This window comes from Hemicordylus capensis, chromosome 1 (genome assembly GCF_027244095.1).
Source record: "Hemicordylus capensis ecotype Gifberg chromosome 1, rHemCap1.1.pri, whole genome shotgun sequence".
Lineage (NCBI taxonomy): Eukaryota > Metazoa > Chordata > Lepidosauria > Squamata > Cordylidae > Hemicordylus > Hemicordylus capensis.
In genome coordinates, this window is record NC_069657.1 from 182,926,337 (window position 1) to 182,949,444 (window position 23,108).

The 23,108-nt window shown below is 42.8% G+C and overlaps 1 protein-coding gene across 1 annotated transcript in view; it reads right to left on the minus strand.

The window, feature by feature from the left end:
* The window catches only part of PRPF40A (pre-mRNA processing factor 40 homolog A), a 56,486-nt gene that overhangs the window by 29,535 nt on the left and 3,843 nt on the right, over positions 1 to 23,108 (minus strand). Inside the window, exons 2-8 of the mRNA XM_053258747.1 lie at positions 22,927 to 23,064; positions 19,687 to 19,767; positions 12,322 to 12,352; positions 11,412 to 11,434; positions 10,008 to 10,085; positions 9,801 to 9,911; positions 9,257 to 9,377 (exon numbers count right to left, since the gene is read on the minus strand). Of these exons, the coding sequence (XP_053114722.1) occupies positions 9,257 to 9,377; positions 9,801 to 9,911; positions 10,008 to 10,085; positions 11,412 to 11,434; positions 12,322 to 12,352; positions 19,687 to 19,767; positions 22,927 to 23,064 (583 nt within the window). The remainder of the gene's footprint in view (positions 1 to 9,256; positions 9,378 to 9,800; positions 9,912 to 10,007; positions 10,086 to 11,411; positions 11,435 to 12,321; positions 12,353 to 19,686; positions 19,768 to 22,926; positions 23,065 to 23,108) is intronic.

Here is a 23,108-nt window from a genome sequence, read left to right on the forward strand (position 1 = left end):
CCACACAAAACAGCCGAGACCCAAAGGTCCTTGATTGCCTGAATTCCCCCATCCCTCTTTGGAATCTGAAAGTAGCGTGAGTAAAATCCAGACAGTCTCTCCATCCACCACACAGGGACGATTGCCTACTCCTCCAGCAGCACCTGCACTTCTTCCAATAATGTAGGAGTTGCTCTTGTGTATCTTATGCACGAGAATGGAGGCAAAGTTTTGAACTCTAAGGCGTAACCAGTCTCGATAGTTCGGAACACCCACTAGTCTGTTATGTGGTGCCATGCCTGAGCATGGCTTGTCAATTTGATGGAATTGTTGGCAACCACAAAGCAGATGTTGTGAGCTTTGGCAGCTGATTGTTGCTCTTCGGGCAGTGGATGGTAGAGCAGATCAAAAAGTCTGCTTGTTTTCGTCTTTAGCAAGCCTGTTCTGGCTCTTATTTTTCTGGTCGAAGCCTCTCTTCTTTTGGTGGGGGTCGATATTTATTTATTTATCATATTCTATACAGCCTGATATGTACAGTACATCTCTAGGCAATGTACATCTGATATGTACATCTGTACTGGCATCCAAAATCTCTTTTGTCTTGCTGTTTGTAAGTAGTACGCTGTCACGCACAGGGTCGATAATGGGCCACAGAAGAAGAGGTCATAGCTGATGACATGAATGTTTTTGTCATATACTTTCATTTCTTTAAAGACTGCATAGTGGTGTCTGTGCTCTCTGAAAAGGCCCTTTCCATCATATGCCAAATTCTCCACTCTTGCTGTAAGTTTGTTGATCTCAACCAAGCATGCTGGCACAAAGTCATGGCATTCGCCATGGCCCACAATTCCGTCTCAGCCAGGTGTTTAAATGTGCTGAGTTGTTGCCTACTAATGGTCATAGTCTTCTCATAGACTTCCGCAAACTTGTCTTGAAACTCCTCCGGAGCCATGGAAGTAGAATCCTACAGCAAGACATCCCACAAAAAATGACTATACCTGGCCATACAGGCAGCATAGTTCGCAATTCTTATGGCCGAACTGGAAGTGGAATATATCTTCCTCCCCATAATGTCCATCTTTCCTCATTCTTATCTGAAGTTGTGGTATGCCTGTGACCACCCTTGGACACTGATGCACAATCAATTACTAAGGAGTTTGGAGCAGGACAACGCAAAAGGTACATATTATCCTCCTCTTGGATCCTATATAATCCCTCTAGATGTTTAGATGTAGGCTTTGAGGTTTGCAGCACCTCCCAGGCTGACGTAGCTGCCTTGATTACAGGCAGCATTGGAAGGGTGACCGGGTGAGATGTTTTTGCAGCCGCCATCATGTTACAGACCTGGTCCTTCAGGTCTGTCTCAGGAAGCTTCACCTCTAAGTTCAAGGCCCCTGCCATCTCCCTTATCTGGGCATGACAAACCTTTAACTCCTCTGACTGAGATAGTGACATTTTATGGGACACATTCGAAGGCAGGTCCAAGGGATGGCCTCCCCACCCCTAGAATCCGTATCCATGTACTCCAAAGTATAACCATCACTATCACCTTCTGACAGAGGCACTACCAGAGCTGTTTTTCTTTTTACATTTCCAATTGGTTGGTCGATTGGTTGGTTTTGTGGCACACTTAATACATGCAGTGCTTCTTGAGGCTGTGTAATAGATAATGATGCAGGAAGTAACTGTTGGTCCAGCATTGAAGCAACAGTCTGGCAGGCAATTGAAGTAGTTTCTGCCTGTGAATCCAGTTGCCTTGCAGGGAGAAAATGCTACGGCCACTGCATTCCTCATTGCGCCTTGCACAGCTGGTAATCTGCATAATCCTCTGGATATACTGTCGTTGGATTATGTCTAAATCCACAAGTGTGTGTGAGCTGTTTATGCTGCATAAGCCCCTGTGCGGTAACACACTGAATTGGTGTTTTCCATGTCAGTGGCGCATAACCTACAGTAGTGGCCATAGACCCCGATCATGTGAACATCAGGACTGGTCTCAACATCATGGGGACGGCTCCTGGATAGTGTAAGGGAGACATCAATTTATTTGGCATTGAAGGCACAGTGGTCAAGATTCAGAGTGGTGACATCAAAGGCGTCTTCGGTATCAAGAGCAGAACCTCATCGGCCTCCTGGTTGATGTTGAGGCTGCTACTCAGAAAACCCCAGAATGTAGACCCTGAGGGGGTAATGTTAGAAGAAACCAGCATGGCCAAAAAGGTGGTAGCAGTATTTGGATCTAGAGAAGCCTCATCCTGATCCTCTGTGGTAAAATCAAGGTAGTATCCCTGTCATAGCATTGCTGCTGTAACGGCGTAGAGGGAGATTGAACCATAGTCTGTGCTGGAGACAGTTGTAGAGTCCTACATGGCATGACTACCACAAACAGGGAGCATGTAACCCCTGTCAATGTCATGAACGACATTTTTCACTGTTGACATCGTAGTTGAGACTGCAGCCTGTTTCAAAACGGAAGGAAAAGCCTCCGATGCCAATGGCGGATCTCTCAACATTGATGGCAAACCCCTCAGTGTCAATGGTCCGCCAGTCAGTGTTGATGATGAACTCTCTCTCTGCAGTCCAGTTGGTGAAGGCGTGCCGCTTTTCTACCTCGACTTGCTCTGGTGTTTCTTGGGTGGTGGAGAATGCCCCTTTCGCCTCTTTTCCTTATGCTGACGCCCCAGCTTTGAGACCACTTTCGGCCACTTGAACTCTCGTTTAGCAGTGGCTTTAGACTGCATTGTAGCAGATTTCAACTTCTCAGTAGATTTCAAGCACAACGCTGCACCAGTCCCTGATCCCGACATTGTGGGAGAAACACTGCCTCGGCATCGGAGGCCAGAGTGCTTCACCATAAAAAGCCACTCTCAACCGCAAAAACAGGTTGCTTACTGTAACAGATGATCTGGTAGTGGTTCCGTACATTCATAAGTAGTGGGTTCTGTGCCTGCGCAGATCAGCTTCGGGAAGAATTCGTTAGCTCCTTGCGACGCCAACCGCTCACTGCACGTGACTACAGTACCCTGTAGTGGCGATTAGGTGTCTCCATACTCAGTTTCTTGATGGCCGACATAGCAGCCAGGTCTTGACGGCATAGTGGTATGTGCACTGTGTTCAGTGGCTTGCTACTCATGCAGCAGGGATGGACAGGCGGGTTTTATGAATGTATGGAACCAATACCAGATCATGTGTTACAGGTAAGGAACCTGTTTATCTGGTTAGTGGTTCCAACATTCATAAGTAGTGGGTGAATTACGAGCTACCCAGATGGAAGCGGGTAAGCATTGCAAGTCACTGTAACACCCTTTTGAGGACCGCCCGTCCGAATTCAGCAGCCTTAGCAATGCGTAGATCTATGGCGTAGTGTTTAACAAAAGTCTGGTGAGAGGACCAAGTCGCTGCTGTGCAGATATCCGTGAAATGAATGCCTGACAGATGTGCCGCAGATGCGGCGTAAGCCCTAGTGGAGTGTGCCCGGATTTAAGTTGGTGGGCTGACACCCTGTTGGTCATACGCCAATTTGATAAATTCCACCAGCCAGAAAGACAATTTTAGTCAAGTAGACGAATATCCTTTACACTTGCCCTGCAGACCAACAAATAACTGAGGTGTCCTACGAATGTCCTTTGTGGCCCTCAAATAGAAGAGAAGGGCTCGACGAACATCCAATGAATGCATCGCCTGCTCAAGTGCGGACGAAGGGTCTCTGAAAAAGGTAGGCAACACAATTTCGGTATTAAGGTGAAACTCTGTAACAATTTTTGTATGGAATTAAGGATCCAAGCGCATGATGACCCGCTCCGGATAAATCCTAGTAAAAGGCTCATCTATGCGGAGCGCACACAGCTCACTTACTCGCCTGGCCGTGGTGATGGCCACCAAGAAGAGTGTTTTTAGGGTTAAAAGCTTCATCGATGCAGTTGCCAGCGGTTCAAATGGTAGTTCCGTCAGTGACGAGAGCACCAAGGAGGGACTCCACGTTTCAGCCGGCGGGCGAACCTGCGGGTACAAATTATTGATGCCTCTCAAGAAATCCTTACACCTCGGATGGGTGAAGACTGTCTTTCCATCCCACCCATCATGGTGTGCTGATATAGCTGCCATATGTACCTTAATCGAGACATTCGCCACGCTGCTCTGCTTCAGAGTTGTTAGGTATAGAAGAACGGCCTTCAGGCTTGCTTCTTTGGGGTCATAGCCCCTAGAGGCAGCATGCGCTGCAAACCTGTGCCACTTCACTCGGTAGCTGCGCCTTGTCGATAGCTTACGGGTGTTCAGGAGAATCCTCCTTAGTAGCCGATCCTCCACGCTGTGAGACAGCACGGACAAGTTGGGGTGCACCACTTCTCCTTGGTCTTGAGTTATCAGATCTGTCCATTGTGGCAGCCTCCTGTACCTGCCCTGGGACAGTCTGAGTAGCTGCATGTACCATGGCTGGCTTGGCCACCATGGGGAAATCACTATCGCCTGAGTCTTGTCTTGTAGAAGTTTGGCCACCACCCTGGGCAGCAAAGGGGTTGGAGAATAGGCATAAAACAGTTGTTGGCTCCACTGATACTGAAACGCATCCCCTTTTGTATCTGGGCCGATACCCATCCTGGAGCAATAGTGGTTGCATCTCTCTCTCTACTTTCTCCACACCATGCATGATTTTATAGACCTCTATCATGTCTCCCCGCAGTCGTCTTTTTTCTAAACTAAAAAGCCCCAGGTGTTGTAGTCTTGCCTCACAAGAAAGGTGCTCTAGGCCTCTGATCATCTTGGTTGCCCTCTTCTGTACCTTCTCCAGTTCAACAATGTCCTTTTTAAGATGTGGTGACCAGAATTGTACGCAGTACTCCAAGTGTGGTCGCACCATAGTTTTGTATAAGGGCATTATAATGTTAGCCGTTTTATTTTCAATCCCCTTCCTAATGATCCCTAGCATGGAATTGGCCTTTTTAACAGCTGCTGCACATTGAGTCGACACTTTCAACGAGCTGTCCAGCACAACCCCAAGATCCCTCTCCTGGTCCGTCACAGACAGCTCGGATCCCATCAGCATATACCTGAAGTTGGGGTTTTTCGTCCCAATGTGCATCACTTTTCACTTGCTAACACTGAACCGCATTTGCCATTTTGTCGCCCACTCCCCCAGTTGAGAGAGATCCTTTTGGAGCTGCTCACAATCCGTTTTGGATTTCACTACCCAGAAGAGTTTGGTATCATCTGCAAATCTGGCCACATCGCTGCTTACCCTTGCTTCTAGATCATTTATGAATAAATTAAAAAGCACCGGTCTCGGTCCCAGTACAGAGCCCTGGGGGACCCCACTTCTTACTTCCCTCCATTGTGAAAACTCTCCATTTATACCTACCCTCTGTTTCATGTCTTTCAACCAACGGGTAGCTGCAGCAGACTTCGCGAACACAGCCTCAAATCGTTTCATAAACTCTCCTGGCTCCAGTTTAGCACGCTGATCGAATAATGCCTCCCACAGGGAATGCGTATATCTTGCTTGACAAGCCACATAGTTGGCAATTTTGATAGACAAGCATGCTGTCGAATACATGCGTCTTCCTAGGACATCAAATTTACGGCCCTCATTGTCCGCCGGTGTGGTGTGACGTTTGCCGCCCTTAGATGTCATTGCACAATCAACTACTAAGGAATTCGGAGCAGGGTGATGCACCAAATACGCATTCTCTTCCTCCTGGACGCGATAGAGCGCCTCCAAACATTTCGAGGTGGGTGCCGAAGTCTGGAGCACCTCCCAAGCCGATTTTGCCGCTCTGGTGATATGAGGCAGCATAGGTAAGTACACTGGCTTCAATCCAGAAGCCGCCCTCATCATGTTGTAGACGGGGTCCTCTAAGTCACTGGTTTTCTCTTTCAGGGACAGGCCTAAGACCTGAGCCATCTCAGCTACCTGCTGATGATAGCCCTTCATCTCTTCTTTGGGTGACGTCGAAGGAACTGTTGCAACATTAGAATCTGGATCTGGGAGAGCAGGCGCCTCCGTGTCGTCTGGATCTGGAGTTGAATCAGAGGTGTAATCATCCTCTATATCATCATCACTACCATCATCAGATGAAACAGGTGAGTTTCCAACAGCAGTCGAGGTCACACGCACTGGCACATGAGTACGTGTTGTCTGAGTTGCTACTTGGTGCAGAGTGGATGTGGGAAGCGGTGGAACTTGCGGCACATTAGCTTGTAGGGAAACAGAACGCTGATGCAGTAAAGGGACCGATGCTTGAATGGCCATCTCCATGCGCTGCACTGGTGTTAAAACTGTTTGCATGGCCGTCTCCTTACTAACCCTGGGGGTCTGTTCTAGTTCACGTAGCTATTCCCTAGAAAATGTGTCATCTCCGCCAGGTATCCTCATCATGTCACCCCAACCACCACTGGGTAAGAGTCCTGAGACCGGCGTCCCTTTAGCTGATAGAGAAGGTATCTTTGGTATTTGTCCAGGGAGGTAGTCACCCACGTGAAAACCCGCAAAGGTCCCAGTTGAGGGTGTACTTTCTTCAGAGTTCAGCATGCGGGTTAGACGGTTAGCCTCCTGCTCGCTTGCCCCTGGTGTGGCTGGGGATGGCACTGGCATAACCTGGTCCACCGATGCCGGCCCCTCCTCAATGTCGAGCTCAAGTTCCATGTCGGGTTCGGCGTCGAGTTCCATGTCCACAATCACTGCGACTGTCGATTCCGACGCAGCCATCGATGTCGACGGGTGAGCCACAGGTACAGTCTTGTCTTGACGTCGTGTCTCTGGATTCAAAGTCTGTCTTTCAGACTCTAACCCGGACTCCTTCGATGTCGACTGAGCACGATGTCGAATGCCTTGTGATCGAAGCCCAGGAGTCAGGGGCGACTGATAGGGCGCCGGAGCCGGAGACAAAGACGCTGCTTGATGTCGAGGGATTACATAATCCTGCAGCCCCGAAGGCAAAAGAGTATGCTCCACAACTTGGTCATGATGTCTATGCTTCTTATGGGTAGAACTGTGCCCAGAAGCGTTCCCCTTGTGTTTCCTCTTTAAGCCAGAACGACAATCCTCTGGTCGTTTAAACAATGATGAGGGTACCGATGCCGAGGCACTCAACATTGTGGCCCTCGATGCCGAAGCGGAACACGCCGCCGAGATTTTCTTCGACTTCCCCGGATCTTTAGACTGCGCTATTGGCGCAGGACCTGGCATCGTAGTCTTCTGAGCAGCCTTAGGCAACAATGCATCCTCCATCAAATAGACTCCATCAAGTCTCGCTGCCCGATTTTTAAGAGTCTGTTTGTTGAATGTAATGCAGACCGAGCAAGATGTCGTATCATGCGCAAAACAAACAGAGGCTATGGCCGTCTGTTGAGGAGATCTTCCCGCAGCAATCCGTACAATGTTTAAAAGTTGTCTTGCCGGATTTACTCGCATTGCTCACGCTGCTCATCTTAGAAACTGGTAGCCGTTCCGTTTTGAGGTCGTAGGGGGAGGTCCGAGATCGTGGTCAAATCAGTCGGATAAAGAAAACGCGTAGTCAAGTCTGTTCCAGAAGTTCAAAACCGTATCAATTTCGCGTCAAAACCAAGGGAAATCCATAAGAAGGGTCCAAGTCCATATCCAAAAGTCCAAAAAGCCTTTAAACGAATAATAAACTTTCCATGAGGAGCAAACAGTCTCCGAGTACTGATCGCTATGGCGGTCAGAAAAAAACTGAGTATGGAGATGCCTAACCGCCACTAGAGGGTACTGCAGTCACGTGCAGTGGGCTGTTGGCGGCGCAAGGAGCTAATGAATTCTTCCCGAAGCTGATCTGCACAGGCGCAGAACCCACTACTTATGAATGTTGGAACCACTAACCAGATTGCTTGGTTTTTCAAAGTCTGCTTAGAGAACGAGCAGCAAATTTTACAAGCCACTGGGGTTGTGCTGCTCTCCTAAGCATCGCAAGCACAAATCATGGTAGTCTGTGGATGGCAATTTTGCCCAGCAATCCACACAGCGCTTGAATTTTTTGTTAGTTTCCATCGCTACAACAGAGCACACTGAGGCAAAAACCCATGGCACGCGGAGTCTTGATTTTAGTCCAAATTACCAAACTTAATCCAGAGAACAAATTAACAGTCAAACAGTCCAGTGTCAATATGAGTAAAAACTGCTCTTCTCTCTCTCTCTCTCTCACTATAAAATCAATTTGACCCAAGTAGTCAGGAACAAGGTGTTGACACTTTGGGAGGCAAATAGAGACTGAGAAGATTTCCCTCCTAGCTGCTGATTTTAACAGAAGCACAAAAGCACATGCGGGGCAGAGTGGGAATCACGAAGAGCTAGTCAATCTACCCACAAAGTCCCTGCACAGGCAAAGAACCCATTCCTTATTAATGCAACATATCACGATACAGATCTGTCCGTTTACACCAGTGTGAGCAGTATTGTGGATGCAGCCCCAAAGGCCAGAAACAGTTTCAAATGGATTCTTGCTAAGGCTCTAGGGAAGGGGCCACAGCTCAATGAAGGGGTATCGGTTTTGCATGCAGAAGGTCCCAGGTTTAATCCCTGGCATCTCCAAGTAGGGCTGGGAAAGATTCCTCCTTGAAACCTTGGAGAAGCCACTGCCAGTCAGTGTAGACAATACAGAGCTAGATGGAGCAAGGGTCTGACTTGGTATAAGGCAGCTTCCTATGTACATGATGCCTCCTAATCCAGTCAAATATTTATTCTGAAAAGAATCTGCTTTCTAGGAGATAGAGAGGGAGCACACAGTATCTAGACTACTGAATGGTGACATATAGGGAGAACAGGGGATTCTAAGCAGCAGCATCCAACTGCATGAGAGGCTTGAGCCTGAAAGGAAAACTGGCATGGTCCTATGTGCACAAGTGCTTTATAGGCACACTGAGACTCTTGGATCTTGACACAAATTATGTATTTTAAACACTGAATTGGAGGCAGAAGCCATAAATCAATGGTGAAGCTCATGATTTACAAACAGAAGGTTCCAGAGTCAGTTCCTGGAATCTCTAGATGGTGGCTGCTTATTTAGGCCTTTCTAACTTCGTTTTGGAAATTCACACTATTCTCTATGCGCTCCATGCTGCACATTCTACTTTGCACTCTTACACACAAGTCATCTATTCAAGTTCCATTTTAGGGATTGTTTTAGGATTCAGTATGGATTGGGGGGGATTGCATATGCAATCTGGACACCACAAATATCAGCTAGAGTTTACCACTGTTTCCCATGCACACTGGCTTAAATCCTGGCTGTAAATTAAGACAGAAAAAAGCTTCCATGAAAGTTACCTTCAAGATCTTCAAGTTCTTTGGGTTTTGCCCAGCGTGACTCTTTTGTTTGGGAATTGTAGTAGTAAGGTTTTCCAGAATCTGATTTGTATTCTTTCCAAGGACATTTTGACAACAATTGCTAAGAAAGAAAAAGTTTTCACAATGATGTTTAACAAATACTCACAGTATATAGTTCAGGTACATAGTACATCAAACAAATCAAGACAGACATGTAACGTTAATGGCATTAGAAACAAAGGCTAGGATCCAAAGCATGTATAACTCCATGTATGCAAGGGAACTTTTCTGTTATTCCCTTCCCACTGCAGACCATCACACTACTCATCTCAAAAACTGCTTCTGAGGGTCAGGGGACTCTCTGAAATAGCATTAGATTGCTGAAGTTGGAAAGGAAAAGAGGTAGAGACTCCTGTGAATGAAAGCGCCTTCTGCTCCTGCATGAGCTTCTTGGAACTCAGCTAAAGCTCAGGCTTTTTGTCAAAACTATTTTTAAAAAGTCTAAAACATGCTCAACCTAGCAGCTACTATTTTTTCTATTTACCTCAGCAGGTGTTTTGAGATCATCTGGCTTCTCCCACGTAGACTGTTTTGTCTCAGTATTATAGTAGTATGTTCTTCCATCCGGTGATTTATGTTCTGACCACATGGATTTCTAGGAAAAACAGAGCAGCATATGAAGAAATTCTTGAACATGTCTAGGAAGTGTAAGACAAAGTTCCAGAAAAAGTTTAGAGGAGGACTATGATACCTGATTGGAAGGTTCTTCATTAACAGAACTGTTGGTTGGGGTGGGTTGCTGCACAGAGCAAACTACGGGAGGTGTGGGCTAAATAAAGAGAAAAGCACATTTATGAATAAAGAATACCATGAATTTGCTTTTAATTAAGATCACCATACGATTCTCCAAACATAAAAATACTACAGTTTTCCACATGCAAAAGATGCCCTCTCCCATCTGTAATTTACAAACTATTAATCCTAGGCAGACATGTAGAGTGTATGCATTGCTGGGTATGAGAATTGTACTTGACGGTCCTGCGCCCACCTCAAATTCAAAAGCTGGGCTGAAGCTTGAATAAATACCTATATAAAGCCTAATACACACTGGCCTCATCCAGACAACTGATAAAGTTTAAAATCTGGAAATATCTATAGAATGGATTAGGTCTATTCATGTAGGCTCCTATTCAGCTGTGAATACTGAATAAGTATATGACTGACAGGCCTTGTGGTTAAGCATTACGTTAAACAGATTAAAAATCCATTTATATTATATGTATGTTCCAAAGACAACACATAAACATATTTGGGGCCAATTTAGCCCTGGCAAAGGGATGTATAAACAGGTTGGAAGAGAGAAGAGCATCTATGTGGTATCACCACACAAAAAGCATGAGCCAAACAAATTAAACATTTTTAAATCCCACCTATTTCAATAGGAAATATTACATGCACATAAATTTCCCAGTGACACTAATGGAGCTTAAAAGTGCTTAACTCTGGCTGGATCAAGCCCAATGTATTTAAACTACCATAGCTAACATACAAAATGTACGTAAACATTATAGACTGGATCTCTCTGCAGGAAGGATCTTGCTCTGAAGGAAGACTTTTTCATAGGAAGCTTAATTGGCTTTCAGTGCACAAGACCTACTGTAGAAATAATCCAGTTTGATCATAGTAAAATAACAAGCTAATTAAATGAAATTATTAATAGTGGTTGTCAACAACACGCTAGGGCTGAATAATACAAGTGGTTTCAGAATCAAACAAAACACTGAAGAGAAACTACATTCTGATTTTAATATGCGAGTTAATACATTTCAGACAATATTATCCTTGCTCTTCTCCCTATGTAAAGTAAGATTACACTTTCCCACTGGATATTACATACACCTACTGTCTTGATAGGATGTTATTTATTTACACCCACAGGCTTGAATTACAATTACAATCCAGCAGATAACAGACTGAGTTATCTGAACCTATCTCACTGGATTTTATAGATATGGACATCTGACATTTTTGGAGGGAGACAGCAGCTCAATGGGCAGGCTAGGGAGATGCAATCTCACTGAATTGTACAAAATAGACAAAGGTTTAAGGGCAATTAGTAATTAAATTAATAAGGGACCAAAAACTCCATACTTACCTGAGTTCCAGGGGGTGCTAAGCCTATAAAATGAGAAACCTCATTTTAGGGAACAGAATTAAAAAAGCACACAGCCCTCTCCGTTTAACAGAACTCAAAAGGATTTCAGTCATTGGAATGTATAGAAAACTTGAGTGGAAGCTCATACAAGGGACATTTCCAGTCACCCTCCTTCCAACAGCAGGCCCCTACACCACCAAATAGCTTCTTCTGAGTCAGAGGACCTTCTGGAAACAGGAGGAATGGGGCATGGGGGGTTGCAGGGGAGTGGAGAGACTTGCCGAACCTCAGAGAGAAGCAAAGCACTGCACATAGAAGGTGCCCCCCCCCCCTTATTTTTGGCAATTGCTCCCTTCCAGAGGTTCATGCCCCTTTCATCCCATTGCAGAGGATCCTCGGCCTACAGAAGTGACTTTCTGGGACTGGGGTGGGCTGCTGTGGCAAAGGGGGGCACTACAGGTCCCTTGTGGAAGTTTCCTTGCACAAAGACTTGCTATAATCTATTGAGAATATATTAATATAATCATGCTGAAATTAAAAGTCGCTGCATATACCTATTTTAAGTAGACTATGTTATGAAATTATATTCTTGTGACAGGTACATACCTAGATACAGTCACATACTGACATGGCAGCCTTTTTCCTGCCACAGCACTGAATGTTTCAAGTACATCTATCAATAAATTCTATTAAAGCTCTATTCAAAGAAAATGCTCAAAGAACCTGCACATAATTCTTCTAAAAAAAAGATTATTTAAGATGTTTTTAAGCAAAGGATGCTTGAAAAAAATTTTTAGAGGGTGGGATGGGATGTTTTCAAGTTCTCCTTAGGTAGATATACTTTTTTATTTTATTCTTGCACCTCTTCTGGCTAGCATTATCAAAAATGCAATTGATTATTTATACATACCAACTTGAGAATCCATACTGTTCACTCCTGGCTGTAGAGAAACAAAGATATTTAAAGTTACAGAACCTACATGCTAACTGATCTAATTTTCAAGTTTTCTGGAACAAATAGTCAGCACTATTTTAATGCAGATTACACACACCAGCCCTGCTAACCAACAGGGTATGTTTTGTACCAGCTTCAGATATCTACATAGGAGGAGGGAGGAAGATATAGTAAGCACCATCCTCCATTCTCACCAATGTCCTACTTTCCCTAAGTGTCTTTTAGAGGGAAGCAGGAGGCAATACTAATATAGCTGAGGGCACTTTTAACCTCTGCTTCTCATACCTTGTGCTCCTGGACATTAAAAAGAAGCTGACACTAAGCACACACTCATTCATTCAACTTTGAGCATACTGGCCTCACAGGGCAAGCTAACAAAAGTAACAATAAAATGTCACAATAAAATACAGCTAAAGACACAATTAAAAATATATCAAATAGTACAGTAGAGCCATAAAAATTATCAGGAATTAACAAAATAGCAGCACTTATAAAAGGTTCAGTTAAAGGCCTCATGGAAGAGGAGGATTTTGACAGCCTTCTTAAATATTGCCAGAGAGGCAGTCTGCTAGTTGAACCCATTAATCTTGAGATCAAAACCTTATGCACAGCTATTGTTTGAAGTAATTATTGTGAAAAACATGATACAAAAGGCCAGAAACATTACACTTGACAAATGACAGGTGATGACGACATGCCATTTTTTGGCATGTCAGCTAGAATTTGGTCTAACTAGAAAACGTCTTTTGTTTCAGCTAAGATATTTATAGGATTATAAAGTTAACACCCCCATAGCAGTTTTGAACAGATTCCAAAACGGTTCAAACAGTTTTGAAAGCCTTGTCACTAAATGTTCAACACACAATCAGGTGGCAAGACTTCTACATAGTATCAGCAGGCCTTTCACACCTTCTCCAAATATAAAACAAACTCACTCTGTAGGTACAAGATATTGAGAATGACAGTCCAATTTGGTAGGAGTAATTTGTTATATGTTCAAATTATTTATCTGAAATATGTATTGTTCAGTTTTGTGATTTGTGTATCATACAGATAAACAGGAAAAGGTGTTTTCCGCCTGGATAATTCTAGTAGCAATTTTAAAGGATTCCAAAGTATTGGAGGCAGAATAGCTTTGAGAATGCACAGCTCTATCATGAACCCTCCTAACTAGTAAGATCATCTGGGGAGGTCCAGACAGAGTTGCTACCACCTCATTTGGTGGCTACTCAGGACCGGGCCTTTTCTGTGGCTGCCCCAGGGCTCCAGAATACATTCCCTGTCAAAATAAGAGCTTCTCCATCTCTGGCTGCTTTTAAAGAGACCTTTAAGACACACCTGTTTTCTCAGCCTTTTAATGAATTTTAACTGTTTATTTTGTAAAATTGTTTTGATCATTTTATTCTGTTTTATACTTCTTGTATTTTATATTATATATACCGCCTAGGGATACACATATCAGGCAGAAAATAATTATGATAAATAAATAATAGCTGAAGAACTACTGGAAAAAACTGAGATTTTAAAAACTATCAGGAAAAAAATCTGAACTTGAGCATAAGAAAAAAATCTTGTGGAAACCATAACAGCAATAAAAAATAGTGTATATTTTATTCTTACTAAGAAGCAATGAGGGGGAGCACCCTGAATGCTTAAAAAAACACCCCAGGATAAAAATGCAGCAATATCTCATGCAGCCTGATGTAAATAAAAATAGAGATGGAACCAGCCACTCAGCTAGTCACCTAGGCCAATTTAAAATTGTCATCAGTCAACCAGACGACTCTATGCCCCTGACTCACAGCACATGCTCCTAATGTTCCTATACCTTCTAAGGAACAAATCCATCATTTGCATATGCTCAGTACAAGTCAGAGGCTGCTACCTGGAAAGCTGAGTGCTGAGAAGCCTGCTGTTTAAAGACATTCCACACAAATGTAAATGCAGAAGAATAAGCTAAGGTGTGGAAGCCTAAGACATGGGGTGGAGGGTTCAACTGCAGAGCTACTTTTACTAAGTACTGCTACAGGTCATTGTAACCTGTTTTTAACGGTGGGGGGGGAGAGAGATTGACAGATATATAGACCACACAATTAATTCTGCTTGCAGTTATTGAGAGTTTTATAGGCAATACACATAAATGATCAGAGCATGTAACAGTTAATGCAAACACATGAAGTACCAGAATAACACACTAATTTAAAGATAAATAAATCTACTCTTTAAGAACAAAACTACATGTGATGCGAAAGCCACATTTAGTGGGTAGCAACCTGACTAATCTTGCACTAGCATAAATGTTGTTGTAGTAGTGCAAGGACACAGCACATCATTACATAAAGAAATTCCCCTCTGTTCCAGACCATCTCTTGTGCTAGTAGATCCTCTTGCACAAGGACACAGATGTGCAATTAAGAAACTCCTTGCACAACATTTGCCTTTGGGTAGTTCCTGTTCCACTGGTAGCGTAAGTGCAGAGAACCACAATAGCAAAAAGTCCTTTATGATGTCCACTGTGGTTCTGTCAGTCAGGCTGGGGTACCTGGGATCTACGTTCCCTCTAACCTGCGTGCAAATACAGAATCCCAGCCTCCCACACAGCCATTTCAAGAGGCCACAGAGCCTCAGCCCACAGTCTCCCTCTTGCCCCACGCTGCGATGGGCTGGGGCTCCTTCAGCTTATGTTTTCCTTCCAGCTGATGGGGAAGAACAATCGGCTGGGCAAAGGCACTCTCATGCAGGCTGGGCAAACCAGCCCTTCCTGGAGAGCAAGCAAATAATGTATACCACCCTGAGCCTTTTGGAAAGGCGGTATAAAAGTTTTAATAATAATAATAATTGAAAAAGTTGTAGAAAAGGAAGATGCAAAAATATTATGGGACTTCCGACTACAAACAGACAAACATCTGCCACACAATACACCAGATATAACTGTAGTCGAGAAGAAAGAAAAGCAAGTTAAAATAATCGACACAGCAATACCAGGGGATAGCAGAATAGAACAAAAAGAAATAGAAAAAAATCACAAAACACAACGATCTACAAATTGAAATTGAAAGGCTGTGGCACAAAAAGACCAAAATAATCCCAGTGGTAATTGGCGCCCTGGGTGCAATTCCAAAACAACTTGAAGAGCACCTCAACACCATAGGGGCCACAGAAATCACCATCAGCCAATTACAAAAAGCAACTTTACTGGGAACAGCCTATATTTTGCGACGATATCTATAATAACCAACATATTGATGATAAAATTCAGCCATCCCAGGTCCTTGAGAAGGACTCAATGTCTGGGTAAAACAAACCAGTCAATAACACCTGTCTGACTGTGTAAACAAGAAATAATATGTTGGCAAGATAAAGGGGAGGGCACAGGCCTCATCACTGGGAGCAAGGAGGGGAGAATTGCCATTTTGCACCACAATTGCCGCTTTGGAGAATCCCCAAGTGGAGGGATGGGAGTGGGATAAGCACCTTAGACCCGACTCAGGGGAAGGCTGGGCAAGCTAATTTATTCAACCGTGAAAGATTGGGGGCACTTTCTCCTCAGAGTCAGGATAGGTGCTGATGTCTGAATAGGGAAACAGCAGTCCCACACACCACACCACTCAGGAAAAAGTGTATCCAAGAGTTAAGCCTCAACTTAATAGCCCCGAAGCCCATGACCCTCCATTTGTTCTGTGCTAGGCACACTTGGATATTCCAAAATGACTGGTGGAAAAGGCTCTTTTTAAAAGGAAGAGGCAGCTGAGCCAGCTGGAATATGTGCCTTTGCCATCTGGAGTGATGCCTGCCAGCTGCTTGTGACTTTCTGCCCCCACTGGTGGCTTTCGCCGGCGCCTTGGCTCTTGCCCTGGCCAGAGCCAGAAAATCAGCTCTCTCACACAAGCATGAGAGTCATTTATCCAGCTCTTGCCCTTCTATAAAGGCTGGAGGAGCGCGCATCTTGATAATATCGACAAGGTGCATTCATGACTGTCACAATTTCCAACAGGCTTCTGCTGCAGTCAGAGTGGGAGAGCCAGTTTTCCACCTCTGGATGAGTGAAGATAAGCCAACACAGTGGCAGGGAAAAGGCAGCAGTGTTAACCTAACGGAGCTGGATGGAGGGCTAGGGAAAAAAGAAGGACCCCGTGGTACCTGGTATGTCCTCACTGCTCCTGAATCTGACTGACTTGACCTTTCCAAACCAAAGAACCACAAAAGACTGAGGTAGGAGTTCTTTTCATAGAAGCCAGCCATGTCTTGGTTTCTTTGCATTTTCTCCATGTAGGCTGATTCCTCCCCTCTTCCTAGTATAAAGCAGAATCCTTCCTTCCTTCATTGTTGTGCATTATTGTAAGGTGCAAGATAAACCTCTTTGCAGTATGGAAAGTCTATACTTGGATGAGGTTTCATTACCATGAGTAGGTGAAACTTCAGTACAAGGAACTGTAGGCAAACTATACTTTGCACCTTAAAACTATAACCCAGTGGAAAGTTAGAGTGGGGGTATTTTCCTTATGTGTTCAGAATTTTTTTAAAGCACATGTCTTAAAAAAGAATTTACCTTCCATACCACCCCTCCCCCCACAAAAAAGGAATTGAAGCATATTTACCACCGTTTGCTTTTCAAGTTTTTTTAATTTCAGTAAGTGCTTAGTCAATTTTCAAAAATATATACATGTGAAACTCGGAAAATTATAATATCGTGCAAAAGTCCATTAATTTCAGTAATGCAAATTAAAAGGTGAAACTGATATATGAGACAGACGCATTACATGCAAAGCGAGATAAGTCAAGCCTTAATTTGTTATAATTGTGATGATCATGGCGTACAGCTCATGAAAACCCCAAATCCACAATCTCAGAAAATTAGAATATTACATGGAACCAAGAAGACAAGGATTGAAGAATAGAACAATATCGGACCTCTGAAAAGTATAAGCATGCATATGTATTCAGTACTTGGTTTGGGCCCCTTTTGCAGCAATTACTGCCTCAATGCGGCGTGGCATGGATGCTATCAGCCTGTGGCACTGATGAGGTATTATGGAAGACCAGGATGCTTCATTAGCGGCCTTCAGCAATTCTGCATTGTTTGGTCTCATGTCTCTCATCCTTCTCTTGGCAATGCCCCATAGATTCTCTATGGGGTCAGGTCAGGCGGGTTTGCTGTCCAATCAAGCACAGTACACTGTATACTTTTCAGAGGTCCGATATTGTTCTATTTTTCAATCCTTGTCTTATTGGTTCCATACAATATTCTAATTTTCTGAGATTGTGGATTTGGGGTTTTCATGAGCTGTACGCCATGATCATCACAATTATAACAAATTAAGGCTTGACTTATCTCGCTTTGCATGTAATGCGTCTGTCTCATATATCAGTTTCACCTTTTAATTTGCATTACTGAAATTAATGGACTTTTGCACGATATTCTAATTTTCCGAGTTTCACCTGTATATTCTGTCTTTTAAAAACAGCAAAATTCTCTTTCACTTCAGGTTTGGCATGCAGAAAGATGTATTCTTTCTGTGGTGCTATACCAGCATCCAATACTTAATTTTTTAAAAAATTGATCAATTCTTATTATATAAGCTTCCCAAAGTTCTGTATGGCAGAAAGCTGGTGTTTTCCCACTGTACCACCTCCTTGGTCTTTTGATACTCGGGACAGGACCCACCCTGTTTTATTTTTTAAAATTATATGCAATCCTCCAACCATGTTTCTAGAACAGGTTACAAAATGTTTTACTGTTTTAATTATGCTTAAATGTAAAGCAAAACAAAGTAAAAATCAACTTAATAAATAGATATAATTGTAAAATACACTCCTTTACTTTTCCTTCCAATGGGTTGTGTGTGTGTGTGTGTGTGTGTTCTGCATCTATAAGGCACTGGCACATAATAATGCACATGTGCGCACACTGCCTTGATACTGCTGCACAGAATAAAACTCATTCTGCTCACTGGTGAAAAAAATTAGAGGAGACACTGCCTGACAGACTACTGGGAGATAAAGGAGGAAGAATATGGCTCTCCTCACCCAATGAACACTGCAGACACTTGAACAAACAGAGCTGCCCTATCACTTACTTTGTCCCCCTTTTAGCAAGTTTGTAAGGGTATTATTGATCCTGTTAATAAACGTGACTTGGTTTCTCTCTCCATAATATTCTTCTTGCACTTGTGATTTCATTGGGAAATCTCAGTGTGAACTGAGCTCCCTATGGAAATAGAATGCAACATTTCCATGTCTATAGGTGCCAACATGGCTGTGGAAATGTCTCCTAGCTGCATGTCTCCAGGGAATCCTATGAAGAGGAGTGATTACTGGGAGGGGAAAAAATAGCTAGCTTGTATGCATGAAGACTGCAATTATCCGACATTATCAAAACTACAATTATATTAATCTTGGTAAAATGTTGTATATCTGAAACACAATGGTACTTATTGCAATAAATATTTGGCAATATAGTGGAGCATTCTGAGTTCAAGAGCTCTGCATTTTAGACTCTAGCACCATTCAAAAAAGTACACTGCTAATAGAATCTGCAATCTGTATTTTAGAATTTTTAGAAGTGCATTGTACAAAAATGTTTTTAAAATATGAGGTAGTATCAAGAGAAAGACCTGTAGGAGCAGAACAATTCTACCCCCACCCTATGGAAGGGAGGAACTTCCCCTTTTCCTTCAAGAGCCTCCTGTGCCTGCCCTGAGGATTGTGACACCCTTGGGAACATATTTTTGGAGGGCACAAGGGCTTCAAAGGATGGAGGGTAACTGACAGAATCATTCCTCCGCCTCACATGGAAGCAGAAGCGTTCTGCTGGTGCATGTCTTATTCTGGATACTACCTATTATTTCTAACTAGACTATTAATTGGCTTTTGATTTCTATACTCTAATCATTCTAACACATTTACTAACATGCCTTCTTAGCCCTAAGAATGAAATACTTTTCAAAAAATTGTAAATGTCAAGAGACTGCAACAAATGATACTTACAAAAACTATTTGATTCAACTCCAAAAGGTGATAATGTTTTACAGTTCATTTTGATAAGAGATGTATACATGCACTTTAGACCTGCTTATGTGCACTTTTTTAAAGAACCCTTAAAATTATGTAGTTTAATATTGAAGTAATCATGACTTTTGGTACCCAACATTAATAAATTTGCACCATTCACCGTTTCTGTCCTTTGATTAACCATCAATAATTAAAAACACTGTTTAAAGTTGATATTGTTCAAACAGAAAAAGATACCCACTTTACACTAAAAAACTATACAAGGATACAACAGATTTTGAATACATATGATAGATTTTTAACAGTTACCGGTCCTGTAGGCTGCATGGGGGCATGTGGCATGTGGGGTGTCATCATTCCGGGCATCACCGATTGCATCATTCCAGGCATCTACAATCAAAATGTGATTATAGTATGTGTTTACCACTCAGTACACATTGCTATGTAGCCTTTTAATGCTGATAGTAGTGTTTAACCCTGTTCCAATATAAATCTCGGGGCAAAACAAAGGAATACAGAAAAGTATGTAAAGGTCTGTATAAATCTAATGAAGAAATCAGACAATACAGTAGAGTTTGACAATTTATAAAGAACTAAGGCTCTAAGTGACCAGAAGAACTGCTGTAGGCAAGGAGATCTAAGTTACAGGGCCAAAAAATAAGGGTAAGATAAGGGTAAAATTTTTCAGCTGCTAGTGGTGATCTGTCAAAAGGGAACCCAACACAAAAAGTGAAAAAAGAGGAGGATCAGGGAGAGGGAATAGCAGAAAAGTTCTCTCACAAATACAGGGCCCCCAAAGGACAGTGGTCAAATACTAAAATCACCCAAAACACTAGCACTACTCAGGAATCACTGCATGAAAGGGGCCCAAATCAATTAAGCTACAAAACTTCTAACTCAAGTTCCCAAACCAAATCCCTCTGTGACCTATATTAACTATTAACCTTGAGGGCTCATTTACCTCATCTATGAACAGAGGATAATACCTGAAGAACTTGTCTCACAGGGCTGGAGAAAGAGTTATGCTTGCAAAGATGTTCCAAGATGAAGAGTACTATAAAGTTTAAGCATTATGACTGCAGGGTTCAAAAACATGAACTGTTAAAAAAAAGCTGAGAAATGCATGCAACAGGGATGCAAACTACCTTAGCTACTTAAAACCATTCACTGCCCTTATTCCTTAATCATCATAAATATGGTGAGAGAGAATTCTTCAATGATATCACAAGGCAGTAAATACATGTGGGTCTACTGTAAGCCAGAGACCCAAGGCAGTTACTATGAAGAGCTAATTTGCATTTTTATCTGCATGTTATTTTAACTGGAAATGAATTTCTGAAAGTTTAGAATACAGCAAGTTCTATTTCTGATATTTTCCATTGGTTCTTATTAGGAACTAAGAGGATGGCAACAAAAATAGATGGCACAAATACTAGTAATATATTCAATTGGCCATATTCTGCCAATTAATTTGACTGATGAGTCCCACATATAGTCCTTGGGAAATCACCCCCCAAAATATGGTGACAACCCCTGGAAGGTTGGCCAAGTGACCCCATTCCCATGTATCTTCAGGGAGCATCAGGTTACTGCTCCCTCTTACCTTCCATCTTGTGTGGAGGGAGAGGTTTTTTGGTAGGGCTACTGCTCCACCCTCAATCCACAAGGTTTTCTTGGAAGCGTGAGGAAGAGAAGAAAGAATGGGAGTGGCCCTCCCATTCCCCACCATCCTGTAGAAGCAGGAGAAGAAAGGAGTCTTGCCCCACTGCTGCTTCCAAATAATTGTGTTCCACGCACGAGATGTTCCCTTAAAACCTCTATCCAGGTAAGGTCAGAAACATCACGGATTCTTTACTCAGAACTGCCAAACTCTTAGCCTTCAGGCCATAAACAGTATTCCAGCCCCATGTCACAACTCCTAGGGTTTGAGAAGTGCAATTTGTGCTGTACCAACTGCCACAAAAATCAAGGGGACCAGATCAAACATCTGAGCCACAGCACATGGCAATACAGACCAGTGGCTGTGTATTTGACAGCCCTGCTTTAACTACTTTGAAGCAGTCTTTATTTTCTAGGATATTTCTAGGGCCAGAGCCTCTATAAATCAAGGATAAGAAAAGTGGAATTCTAACATTAACAGCAACAAATGTTTATTTAAACAAAGATAATCCTCAAGTAGAGCATGGTGGGAAAGCCTTCACTAGATAAGGTAGCGAACAAAAATATGGAGCAAAGTTCTAACCATCCACCACCTGTTCCTTTAACAGATAAAGTTCCTTAGGGGAAGAAACTGGGAGCCGAAAGCAATGAGATAATAGCCTGATACTTGCAGTTTAAGGTACAAACCCCCTATATTCTGAATACCAGACCTTTCACATTCATCTTGACCTAACATAAACCTCTCAATTTGTCTCTACACCAGCAAATGGAAGATTTCTAAGCTACTTATTTGCATTTTTTTTAAAATTTACATCTTATGATTTCCACATCATATGAATAGAACAGGTAAGACACTAGGTGACAAAAGGCATGAAAAGGATGAAAATTTTACTGAAACCTAAGTCAAAGAAGAGTAAAGCTAACTTGCAGAATACAATTGTTTTTCTACTTAATTGCCACTGCCCAAGCTACACTGTAGATATTTTCTTTTTCCACTTTCATCTTTATTTAAGGTCCACTATCTTCTTCTGTACTAACTGCCATACCGTTCAAAATCTGGAAGAATGCCAGACACCTATCAGACCTGCTAACTACACACTAGGCCAGAGAGCCTCCACTATTCACCTTCAACTAGGATTTCATAGAAGAGGGGCAAACTACTGATGTTAGTATCAAGACTGAAAGGACATCTGGCAATAACAGTCAGACAAAATGACGGCATTCCTGAATCTGAGATCTGAGCTGCTATAGCTACTAACCGAACTGGGATTTCTCCCCAGGGTGAGGAAGGTCTACTGGCAGAGAAACAAATGCCAGAGAGGAAAGCAGAGAGTGTTCTTTCCAGTTCCTCCAGATAACCACAGAAGATGCAAATGACTACTATTGGGGAGGGAGCAGATATGTAAGAACAGGTTGAAAGAACCAAACTGTTCAATGGCTATACCTCTCAAGATACTCGAGCCACAAAAGGATGCACTCTTCATTCTGTGTATATAAGGCCATATCCAAAACCAGACTGGCTAAAATGCTTTCACAACCCAAGGGCCTCTAACTACCAATACCAGGAACTCCTGTAAAATGCTTCACAGTGCTACTTAAGAGTTTCCGCCTTATGACCTTTTAACTAATTGCTCTTATAAATGTAAACATCCCCAACTGCAAGACCCAAGACATAATTTGCCTGTTTGCAAGAAATATTCTGTTGCAATGAAGGCAGAAATAAGAATTTTTACCAAAAAAAGGAAGGGTTAAAAAATGCAATTGTGTGCCACTCATAGGAAACATCAATTCACTATGCAAAACCCTAAAATAGATTTTAATTACTGTTTCAAAAATGTAAGCCACTTTAAAGAAGCTCCTTATATAACAAAAACATACAAGTCAACTTACCTGCCCCATTTGTGGTCCTCCCATTGGAGGCATCATTTGAGGCATCATTCCATGAGATACTGGAGGCATATTGGGTGGCCTTTGGCCCATAGGATGCATTCCCATGGGTGGGTAGTGAGGCATGCCTGGGTGTCCCATCTGAAACACATTGTTAATGGCAGGTTAAGACTCCAGGAACACAA